The sequence below is a fragment of the Carcharhinus amblyrhynchos genome, chromosome 13 (genome assembly GCF_965287045.1).
Source record: "Carcharhinus amblyrhynchos chromosome 13, sCarAmb.v2.hapA, whole genome shotgun sequence".
Classification (NCBI taxonomy): Eukaryota; Metazoa; Chordata; class Chondrichthyes; order Carcharhiniformes; family Carcharhinidae; genus Carcharhinus; species Carcharhinus amblyrhynchos.
The window spans coordinates 10,689,376-10,701,617 of NC_137336.1; the positions used below are offsets into that span (position 1 = coordinate 10,689,376).

The 12,242-nt window shown below is 46.6% G+C and overlaps 1 protein-coding gene across 2 annotated transcripts in view; it reads right to left on the reverse strand.

Annotated features, from left to right (window-relative positions):
• Window positions 1-12,242, reverse strand: part of tbc1d9b (TBC1 domain family member 9b) — a 55,047-nt gene that overhangs the window by 33,261 nt on the left and 9,544 nt on the right. For both annotated transcript variants that reach the window (XM_080201277.1, XM_080201278.1), the window contains exons 2-7: window positions 12,071-12,181; window positions 9,597-9,715; window positions 8,993-9,221; window positions 7,337-7,595; window positions 3,885-4,092; window positions 2,490-2,696 (exon numbers count right to left, since the gene is read on the reverse strand). In XM_080201277.1, the coding sequence (XP_080057403.1) occupies window positions 2,490-2,696; window positions 3,885-4,092; window positions 7,337-7,595; window positions 8,993-9,221; window positions 9,597-9,715; window positions 12,071-12,181 (1,133 nt within the window). The remainder of the gene's footprint in view (window positions 1-2,489; window positions 2,697-3,884; window positions 4,093-7,336; window positions 7,596-8,992; window positions 9,222-9,596; window positions 9,716-12,070; window positions 12,182-12,242) is intronic.

The following is a 12,242-nucleotide window of genomic DNA, read 5'->3' on the forward strand; positions in this document are numbered from 1 at the left end:
GGCGGTGCTCGACAGACTGGAGGGGCTGATTGTGGACAAGTCCCCAGGACCGGATGGAATGCATCTGAGGGTTCTGAAAGAAATGGCAGAGGTGATAGTGGATGCCTTGGTGGTTATTTTCCAGACGTCGCTGGATTCCGGGGAAGTGCCGGAAGATTGGAAAACGGCTAATGTTACGCCGTTGTTTAAGAAGGGTGCCAGGCAAAAGGCGGGGAATTATAGGCCGGTTAGTTTAACGTCTGTGGTAGGTAAAATGTTAGAATCCGTCATTAAGGAGGAAATTGCGAGGCATCTTGAAGGGAATTGCTTGATAGGGCGGATGCAACACGGTTTCATTAAAGGGAAGTCGTGTCTGACAAATTTACTGGAGTTCTATGAGGATGCGTCTAGGGCAGTGGATAGAGGAGAGCCGGTGGATGTGGTCTTTCTGGATTTTCAGAAGGCGTTTGACAAGGTACCTCACAAGAGGTTATTGCAGAAGGTCAGGGGACATGGAGTTGGGGGTAGGGTGTTAGCGTGGATAGAGGATTGGTTGTCAAATAGGAGGCAGAGAGTGGGGGTCAATGGGTGCTATTCAGATTGGCGGTTGGTGACTAGTGGGGTGCCCCAGGGGTCGGTGCTGGGGCCTCAGCTATTTACCATTTATATAGGTGATCTGGAGGAGGGAACCGAGTGCAGGGTGTCGAAATTTGCTGATGACACCAAGATTGGGGGAAAGGCAAATTGTGCGGAGGGTGTGGAGAGTCTGCAGAAGGATCTAGATAGGCTGGGCGAATGGGCCAGGAAATGGCAAATGGAATTTAATGTTGGCAAGTGTGAGGTGGTCCACTTTGGTAGGAAGAATGGTAGGAAGGACTATTACTTACGTGGCGAAAAACTGCAGCAGGCGACGGTGCAGAGGGACCTCAGGGTCCTTGTGCATGAGTCGCAAAAACCCAGCTTGCAGGTGCAGCAGGTGGTCAGGAAGGCGAATGGGATGCTGGCCTTCATAGCGAGGGGGATTGAATATAAAAGTAGGGAGGTCTTGCTGCAGCTGTATAGGGCATTGGTGAGGCCGCAGCTGGAGTACTGTGTGCAGTTTTGGGCGCCGCACCTGCGCAAGGATATTTTGGCCCTGGAGGGAGTGCAGAGGAGGTTTACTAGGCTGATACTGGAGTTGAGGGGATTGAGCTATGAGGAGAGGCTGAATAAACTAGGCTTGTACTCGTTAGAGTTTAGAAGAATGAGGGGAGATCTCATTGAGACGTATAAGATGATGAATGGGATGGATAGGATAGAGGTGGAGAGACTCTTCCCGGTCAAAAAAGACAGTAGGACTAGGGGGCACAGCCTCAAGATAAAGGGGAGACGGTTTAGAACGGAGTTGAGGAGGAACTTCTTCACTCAAAGGGTGGTGAATCTCTGGAATTCTCTGCCCGTTGAAGTGGTGGAGGCTGCCTCGCTAAATATTTTTAAGAAGCGGGTTGATGGGTTCTTGATAAGAGAGGGGATTAAGGGTTATGGGGAGAGGGCGGGAAAGTGGAACTGAGCCACAACAGATCAGCCATGATCTTATTGAATGGCGGGGCAGGCTCGAAGGGCTAGATGGCCTACTCCTGCTCCTATTTCTTATGTTCTTATGTTCTTAAGAATGATAGAAAAGGAAGACAAGCACAGCAGATAATTTACATACTGCATGGTCCCATGACCGACATTGAGATAAGAGACCATCGATCTGGAACATTAGCTCCGTTTTCCTACCTCCACAGATGCTGCAAGACCTTCTGAGTATTTTCAGCATTTCCTGTTTTTAATTACGTTGTAATTTATTATAGATGGTATTTAAACATTGCCTGAAGGAGAACTCTCCTCCTCTTCTGCATTATAGTGAAGGGGGGGGGGGGAGAGGTGGAGACATTATTTCCATTTGCTTTGATTAGAGCACCTGAAAAAGTCAGGATTTAAAACAGAAGCCCACATTTCCCAGTTCCTGCTGCCTCACCTCCCTCAACCTGGGTTTCTCATGAATTTTCACCTGTAATAGAACTTGGAACAAATAAAGGCCAGTCTTGATAAAAGGGTGACACTTGGTAGAAGCCGCCTGAGGGATGGGAGGGGATAGAACAGTGAAAGGCAAATGAACAATTTTTATTTATATAGCAGATTCAATGTGGTGAAATCTTCCAAGGAGTGATTCCCCAACAAAATGTAACACCCAGCCACATCAAGAGATATTAGGGTCAGATGGTCAAAAATTTAGTTAAAGAGGTAGATTTTAAGGTCTTAAAGAATGAGAGAGATGGAGAGGTTTAGAGAGGGAATTCCAGAACTAAAGGCCAGACACCAAAGTGCCGTGATTGAAATGAGAGACGTGCAAGCAAGTGGGTAGAGGAGCACAGAGACCTTGTAAGGGTCTGTGGGGGTTACTGAGATGGGGAGGAGATGAGGTCACAAACGATCTGCAAACGTGGGTAAGAACATTAAATACAAGAACAGAGATTCTGAGTTACCTCATTCTCTGCACTTTTGGGATTTCGCAGATCTTCCTTGCTGGAGCGTCTCCTGGATGGCGTTCGTTGGAGAAAGTCCGAAATTTTCTGCACCAAGAAATCCCTGTCCTTTAGGTTAGCGAAAAGGAAAGTCATTTTGTTCTTGGTACTGATCGACAGGGGGCTGGGTAGAACACTGGAGCTATCAGCCTTCTCCACTATGGTCACCTAATCGGACACAGGAAATGATAAATCACCTGGTACTTGTCACAAAATTGAGACCTGGATATAGAACATCCCAAGTTGTCCTTTCCCTTAAATCTTTCAATATTTATCCCTATCAAACTGCATTAGGATCATGAAAACATCTATCAGTTCACTCCTCAGCTTCCTGGAGAAGAGACCCCCCCAGCCTGTTCTACTTTCCAAAAGGTGTTCCAATATCATCCTTGTAAATTTTTCATACCACCCCCAGCGAATCTGAATCTGTTTTATAACAGAGACCAGAACTGCGCACATCCTCCAAGTGCAAACTCCAGAGCTCAGTCTGCTCTCTTCTTAATGCAGGGGAAGGGCAGAGTTGATGGGAAGGAAAAAATCTTTTAAAGAGATGATTCAAAATTTAAAAAATAGGAAAAGGTGTTGCTGCTTTTCACTCATCTCTGCTCCCAGGTGGGTGACAGGGTGGCACCCTGGTTAGCACTGCTGCTTCACGGCAGCAGGGACCCGGGTTCAATTCCCGGTTGGGTCACTGTCTGTGCATAGTGTGCATGTTCTCCCAATGACTGCGTAGGTTTCCTCCGGGTGCTCCGGTTTCCTCCCGCATTCTGAAAGGCATGTTGGTTAGGTTGATTGACCATGCTAAATTCACCCTTAGTGTACCCAAACAGTCGCCAGAGTGTGGCGCCTAGGGGATTTTCACAGTAACTTCATTGTAGTGTGAAAGTAAGCCTACTTGTGACAGTCATAAATAAACTTCAAAAGACAATAATCTGTTCATCTTACCCTCCATTTAGACTTTATCCCAACCTTGTGGAATTTCCTTATTGTGCCTACCAAAACATACCACCTCACATTTATCCATATTGAAATTCATTTCAGGAAACAATAAACCATCAGACGACAAAGACTGCACTCATAATTTACCCCAGATCCAATGTGGTAAAATATTCCAAGGAGTGATTACCTAACAAAATGTAACACCCAGCCACATCAAGAGATGTTAGGGTCAGATGGTCAAAAATTTAGTTAAAGAGGTAGATTTTAAGGTCTTAAAGGTTCTCATAATTTACCCCTCGAGGGATTGCCAACATTTATGTCACTTCCGTTTATCTTGGGGGACTGCTCAAGTGTTCAATGCTCAAGTCCAAAAAGAAATGAATGTCGGGTCACTCAGAGAGCAAGTGCTAAACTCACCTCCCGCAGTGGTATAATTAGGTTACAGACTTCCTCCTCTTTACTAGCAAAGCAGATGTAATTATTGGAGACAAACATCTGTCCCATGATGTGCATTTTATTGAAGGGAGTCCAGAGAGTGCACTCAGTGTGCCCGTCTAACCTCTCATCTTTTGGCAGCTGGAACGTGGATCTGTACCGCTCACTTTTGGCTCGAGCATCTAGGTCCCTGCGGGCGAAAGACAGACTGGATGAGGAAAAAAAACTCCTAAAAAAGGAATGACTGAAATTTGAAAACATTCGGAAAATTTAGACACGTTATTTAATTGAAATTAAAGTCCAAAATATTGAATCTGTCTTCAGTTCCAAGCACGTACTCACTAAGTCTACACTAAGGGCCGGCCTATTTTACCATTTTCATTCTAAGTGCTGGGTGGACTTGAAACTGGGAGTGTTTCAGATCCGACAGTTAGACCCGTTCTCAGGTGTCCCCATACGCACTCCGCCTGAAAAAACAGCAGCATTTCCGAATCGTGCTACAGAAGCCTGTGGGTGGGGCTTAACGCACCTGAAACCCTGCAGCTCCAATCGGCACCTCCAACTGCGCACGCGCAGAGAAAAAGATAAACACTCCCCTGCAGCATCACTCCCCGGCTGGATAATGCCCTCCACAGACACTGCCCCACCACATACATAACCCCACGCCCCAGACCGACCGCGGGCCCCTCTCCCCCACTGATCAAAAACGGCAGCAGACCCTCCTTCCCCCCGCAACAATCACACGCAGAGTGGCAGTGAACCCTAGCAACACCCCCACCCCCAACCGATCGTACACAGAGTGGCAGCAGACACCTCCCCCCCCCACCCCTCAACGATCTGGGTCAGCGAGCCGCCGGAAGCTCGGGACTTACCTCCTCAGAGGCTGGAGCGCCCAAATTTGACCTTTGTGGGCCACGTCTGTTTTGCGGTGAATCTGGATGGGCGAGCGCGGTGGGGAAAGGGGAGGTGCCGATGAGTTTGAGCGCGCAGCCTATTAAGACGATTCAAGTGCGTCCCGAACGCGGCTGTTTCTGGGCCTCGGTAAAGGGGTAACCGGCACGGAGGCGGGCGCAGATCGCGTTACCCACCTCCCGCCCAACTTTACCAAGTTCTCGCACCCGAAGACGAGCGCAACCCTGACGGTAAAATTGGGCCCTATGTCTCCCCATCTCCCAACACAACGCAGATAAAAAAGAATTTACATTTCTGTAGCACCTTTCAAAATCTTAAGCGGTCCCAATATTCTCTTACAGCCAGAGGTACCTGTTGAAGTCTAATCGCTGTTGCAACGTAGGCCAAATGCGGAGGCCAACTTACGCACAGCAGGATCCCACAAACAGCAACGTGATAAACGACCAGAAGAAAATCTATTTTAATGAGTCGTGTTTGTCGAGGGATAAATATTGGCCCTGAAGAATTCATCTGCTCTTGTTCAAAGCAATGTTTTATTTTCACACTCGCCTGATTTAATGTTTCATGTGAAAGATAGCACAATGTAGTGTTCCCCGGTACTGTTCTGGGAATGTCAGCCTGGATTAGGTGCTTAATGCTCTGGATTGGAAGTGTGCGAACCCACAAAAAGTCACTCCAAAATAACCTGGCTCCAGTGTTGAGCTTCTCCTCAATTTCCCCACAAGAGAATTTTTTTCTGTGCTCCCACTGAGCTGTGACTGATACCCGCTCTACTGCTGAGAAAGGCAATGGCAGCAACAACATCATAAAAACAACACCAACTCCAGGTTACACACCATCCCAACAAGGACACACCGTACTGCCCATTCACTGACACTGGGTTAATATTCCCAAACTCCCCACCATGGCATGGGAGCCTGTTCATCACAAGAATTGCGGTGGTTGAAGGGAAACCTCCACCACCTTCTCCCAGCTTCTCAGGAGATGCATGAAATGCAATCGGAGAACAAATAGTGAAAAAAGAGAGAAATTAGGAAACGCACCCTTATGCAAACGGTGGCGGAAGTGTTGAAGTATCCTTCACAAAAGAAAGACGCAAGCTTAATTAATACGTTTAAATCAGAGACCATTCAACTTTTGTTAGCCAGGCTCATTAGGAGATATGGAGCTAAGATGGGTGTTTGGAGATGATTAAAGGTCAGCATTATAAGGACAGCATGGTGGCACAATGGTTAGCACTGCCGCCTCACAGTGCCAGGGACCCGGGTTTGATTCCCAGCTTGAATCAATGTGTGTGTGGAGTTTGCACATTCTCCCTGTATCTGTGTGAGTTTTCTCCGGGTGCTCTGGTTTCCTCCCACAGTCCAAAGATGTGCGGGTTAGGCGGACTGGCCATGCTAAATTGTCCCTTGGTGTCAGAGGGACTAGCTAGGATAAACGCATAGGGTTATGAGGACAGGGCCTGGGATTGTGGTCGGCGCAGACCTGATGGGCCGAATGACCTCCTTCTGCACTGCAGAATTCTATAATCTGACTGAATGGTGGAATAGGCTCAATGGGCTGAATGGCCTCCTCCTTCACCAATGTGATGAAAGATAGGAGAGACACCTATGTAGAGATGCAATGAAACAGCGACTAAAGGAACAGGAGACAAATGGAAATCTGACAGCCAGTGGCCATTAACATAAAAATATGTTAAATACAAGGGATTACTTTGGAGAGTAGTTAGCGCTGTTCAGCTCACGACATCAGGAAGGAAACTAAACTGTAAAGAGTGCAAAGCAAAAAAGATTTACTAGGTCTTGATGGTTAAGGAGAGGCTGGATAGACTGGCAATTCCTTCTCTGGAGTGTAGAAGGCTGAGGGGTAATCATATAGAGGTCTATATAAAATAATGAGGGGCATAGATCAGCTAGATAGTCAACATCTTTTCCCAAAGAAAGGGGAATCTAAAACTGGAGGGCATAGGTTTAAGATGAGAGGGGAGAGATACAAAAGGGTCCAGAGGGTCAATTTTTTCACGCAGAGGGTGCTGAGTGTCTGGAACAAGCTGCCAGAGGTAGTAGTAGACAGGGGTACAATCTTGCTTTTTTTTTTAAAGTATTTAGACAGTTATATGGGTAAGATTTGGTATAGAGGGATATGGAGCAATTGGGATTAGCTTAGTGGTTTAAAAACAAAAGGGAGGCATGGACATGTTGGGCCAGAGGGCCTAATTCCATGCTGTAAACCTCTATGACTCTAAGAACTGTCCTTACCATCATCTATAAGCCAGCTCATTCTCTGACACAAAGACCTGACACTCACAGCTTCATGCGGCTAGCAGTCGAGCTGAGGAGGTGCTAACCGCAGAGCTGTCAACTCCAGCTGAGATGAGACTAAACTAGCCATTCTATTACCACTGGACAGGCAAAAAACGTCATCATTTCCATCACGAGCCCCAAGTTAAAAGCTGCTTGTGGTTGCAAAACCACATAAAGAGCATCAAAACAGAAAAAAAAGATAGCAGTACTTTCACAAACCGTTTAAGAGCCGAGACATTCTTCAGTGACTTCTTGAGCTTGGGCAGACACTTGTCTTCAGAGAAGCCCTCATTATCCAGGAGTTGCCGCATAGCTATGTTGGCCAGTTGCTCCATCAGCTTGAAGGTCTCGTTGATGTTCAGGAACATGGACAGGTAGTGTTCCCGGTCTCTGGTGCTCACCTTGATGCATTCAGGGAAGAGAAGGGTGGCGTTCTTTTCCAGCTGGGTCACATCAACCCATCGAATTACCAGCTTCACTGGAACAAGAGGAGCAGATTCATTCATCCTCCATTAGTTGGATGATACCTCACCCAGCTCCCAATCTTCACCACTGTACAACCTTGCAAAGACGTAACCAAAAAGGAGAGAATGGTGTCTGCAATGTGTCCTATTGATACTCAAATAGAGAAGAAAAAGGTACTAGGTGTGAAACATCCAATGTTTTGGTTAAATCCAAATCCTATTATTCTAACGTTGTCCTGGCTGGCCTCCCCTTTTGCAGCATCTACAAATCTGAGCTCACCCAGAATTCTGCTACTCTGTACCCTAACTCGCACCAAGTTCCATTCAGCCATCACCCCTCTGCTTGCTAACCTCCACTGGTTTCCAGTCCAGCAACACCTCAATTTTACAATTCTTACCATTGTTTTTGAATGCCTCCATTGTCGCTGCACCTATCACTAGTTCTGTAATCTCCTCTTGCCCCACAATTCTCAGAAGACCTCTGCACTCTCTTCAAATTCTGGCCCTTTGCTCATCCTCTACGTTTCTCTCTCCTCTATCGAGGCATTGCGAAAATCTACCTCTTTGACTAAGCTTTTGCACATCTGTAATAATGCCTCCTTTCTTGTTTTGTATCTACTGGGTGTCTGATTACTGCTCCTGTGGAATTCCTTGGGACATTAAAGGCGCTCTATAAATGCAAGCTGTTGTCATTGAAACGCAATGGGCAGGACAAACCACGCCCCCCCCCCCCCCCCCCCCCCCCCCCCCACACCCCCACCCCAGCCCTGCGGCTTCCTTGTCGATGGCGAAGGCAGCCCACCATTGGCTGACAGTGGGATCGTCCGGTCCCACCACTGTCAATGGGTTTTCCCATTGCTCTCGCTCTCCACCGTCGGGGCACCCTTGGCAGGGGGGTCGTCATCGGTGGGATCCTACCGGAGGGAATGGCTGGAAAATGTCAGCCAATAAATCAGGACATATAGGTGAAATGTCCATACATTTGGTGATTGGTCAAACATGTTAATGCATTCGAGCAATAAGAAACAGGGGTGGACTATATGCCCTCCCTCAAGCCTGCTCACCATTCAGTACCTTGGCTGATCTGAACTCTACCTTCTGAACCATTCCCATGGGGTTATTAGTGACTGTCTTATTTTCGTGTCTCCTATCTTGGTACCTCCACCCCAGTGAAATGGTGCAATCTTTCATTCATGCACCTCTCCCCATGTCTCTTTAATATGGAAATCAGAACTGCTGGTAGTAACTCCCAAGTGTGGTCTAACCAATGTCCGATAGGAGTTTAGCAAAACTTCCCTGTTTTTCAATGCTACCCGCCTAGAAGTGAACCCCAAACGTTTGGTTTGAAGATTCCGTTAACTTGCATGGTGCAGTCATCCTGAGTGAAGTGCCGTTCAGGAGGATTTCTCACCTTCCTTTCCCAGAAGGAAAGAGTAGAAGCAGAGGTGATTGACGCTGAGGTAAACCCATCCCTGGCGAGGGACCCTGCCCTTCCAGTAACTGCACGAGTAATAATTCACCAACTTCTCCACTTCAGGCATTCCAAACAATTTCCTCATTTTCAATTCCGCCTCCTTGAACTTTCCGGAATCTTCATCTTCCTTCACCTCTTTGTTTTTGTTCTCCTCCGCGAGGATACCCTGCAATTAGTTTAGAAGATTAAGGGGTGAGAACCAATCGAAAATTTCACAACTGAGGTGGTTTATTTTAGTTGTGCAAGGCCATTTAAAAGCTGGATATATGAATCTAAGAGACATATTTATTACATTAAAAGTGCCAAATAAATGCAAGTTGTTGTTAAGTTCTCAATGTAAGCAAGAGATATTCCATACTGCCTTAGCTGAAATATTTAAATTGTTGCTCTGTGCAGTTTAATTTAATCAGCATGTAGTTGGGATTCCCAGATACCTCACGGGGCAAGGGTTTCTCTAGCGAGCCACGGCGGAAGTCAAAGTGCTGGTTGGTGGACAAGCTTCACATTCCTCCTCTGTTAATGAGACCGTTTTGCCACTAACCTGAACTTTCCCCTTGACAAAGGTGGTCACATCGTCTTCATTCTCAAAGACCGATAGCGTCTGTAGGAGATTGAGCTCCAGCCATTCCCAATGTCCGGTGATCTCCTTTCTGGAGGTACCTAAGCCATCGGGCAGCATACACAAGGAAACATCCACATCATTGCTATTGACTGATATCTAAACACTAAACCAAAAAAAATCAGAGGTGACAAGAGGAGAAGTGATTTTATTTTTACAAACAGAATAGGTTGTTGTGATTTGAAATGTTCTACCAGAAAGGGTGGTGGGAGCAGATTCGAGGGGCACAGTGGTTAACATGCTGCCTCACAGGGGCCTGGGTTCGCTTCCCGGATTGGGTCACTGTCTATGCATGTTCTCCCCATGTCTGTGTGGGTTTTCTCCGGGTGCTCCAGTTTCCTCCCTCAGTCCAAAGATGTGTGGGTTAGGTTGATTGGCCATGCTAAATTGACCCTAATTTCGGGGGGGATTAGCAGGGTAAGTATGTGGGGTTACGGTATTAGGGTGGGATTGTTGACAGTGCTGGCTCAGTGGGCTGAATGGCCTCCTTCTGTACTGCAGGGATTCCATGAGTAGTAACTTTTAAAAGGGATCTGGATAAATACTTGAAGAAGAAAATTCTGTTGGTCTACAGGAAAAGAACAGAAGATGTGGGACTGATTGGATACCTTGTTCAAAGTGTGGGAACAAGCATGGTGAGCCGAATGGCCTCTTTCTATATAATGTGGTTCTATGAGTGAGGAAGGTGGTGGCGGCAGGGTGTGGGTGGTGAGTATGGAAACCAAGAGTGTCGCTGAACTGACAGACTGGATCGTGGCAAGTATCCATTTCAGGCAAGCATTCCGTCAGAGTAACGGTGGGAGATACAGGGTCAACTGGATACAAATTCTGCCCCATTGCACTCATCACAAAGAGAAATAGGCCCATTAAACTAAGCTGCTTTGCCTGTTCCAAGAATCAATTGGACGCAGACAGAATTAAACATCACGGAAGGAGGCCATTTGACCCATTGTGCCCCTGTCCGCCTACTTTCTCACCTCTCTTCCGGTTTTTTTTGGTCAATTGTTATTAAATCTGTGTCCTCTTGTTACTGACTGGAGATAGCTTTGTTCTAATTACTCCACCAAAATCCCTCATGATTTCAGCACTGTAATATGACGCAGTTACTGAGCAGCAAATACACTTAAAGAGTAAACAGAACCTTGCGAGACTCCAAACGACAAAATAATGAACAATTTAAAATTCCCCCTTTGCTAATCTTTATAGTTGAACTCATTTTACATGAAATCCACTTCACTGATGTTCTACTTCCTTCTCCTGAGTAAATGGAATGGTGAAATTTCCACAAGAATGGGAGGCCATTCAAACCTCAAATCTGTTCCATCTTTCATGGCTGATCTGCATTCCAGCCCCAGCTGCCCGGCTTTGCTCTATGTCCCTCAACATTGGCACCCATTAAATATCTATCAACGTCAACTCTGAAATTTGCCATTAACCACGCCCCCATTTCTCCCCAGGTGCTTCCTGACATCACTCCAAAATAGCCTTGTTTTAACTGTAAGTTTGTTGTGGATTTTGAGGACACAGTGACATAGTGGTTACGTCACTGGACCAGTAATCAGGAGATCCACACTGATGCTCCCTGGACATGGGTCCAAATCCAACTATGGCAGCTGGTTGAATTTAAGTTCTATTGATTAAAAACTAGTCTCAGTGATGGTGACCATGAAACTAATATTGACTGTTGTCCACTAATGTCCTTTAGGGAAGAAAATCTGCCATCCTTACCCAGTCTGGCCTATATGTGATAGCACAGTGGTTAGCACTGCGCCTCACAGCGCCAGGGACCCGGGTTCGATTCCCGGCTTGGGTCACTGTCTACGTGGAATCTGCACGTTCTTCCCACATCTGCGTGGGTTTCCCCCGGGTACTCCGGTTTCCTGCCACAGTCTGAAAGTCACGCTGGTTAGGTGAGTTGGCCATGCTAAATTCTCCCTCAGTGCACCCGAACAGGTGCCAGAGTGTGGCGACTAGGGGAATTTCGCAGTAACTTCACTGCAGTATTAACGGAAGCCTTACTTGTGACTAATAAATAAACTTTCACTTTTTTAAAGACTCACAGTAATATGGTTGACTCTTAACGCCTTCTGAAATGACCCAGCCGGCCATTCAGTTTAGGGATGGTTAACAAATGTTGACCTTGCCAGCAATGCCCACATGCCATACTGTCCCATAGTTCCCCTAATTCCATAGCAACTAAAAATTTTAGTTTCATTATATCACTCAAGGAAATACAAGCCATGTTTAGCATGGGCAAATCTCACTGATACACCAGGGATGGCACAAAATTCTCTTTAGGTTTCAGATAGTGCAGATATCGGATCCCAATTTTCTTTACTTTAGTCACTGGGACAGACTAAGTCTGGGTAGGGTCTCTGCTGGCACTCGGTGCTTACCACACGCAATGTTCCAGTACACCTGGGAGTCCTGCGTCTGATGGAGGATCCTATAGGGGGCGACACGTGCACTCGAGTCCAGAACAACATCGAGTGTCCCCACCAGCAGCCCTGCCGTAGAAAGAGAGATCAGGGGTAAATGGTCAAAGAGGAAATGTTTTTAAACAAACTG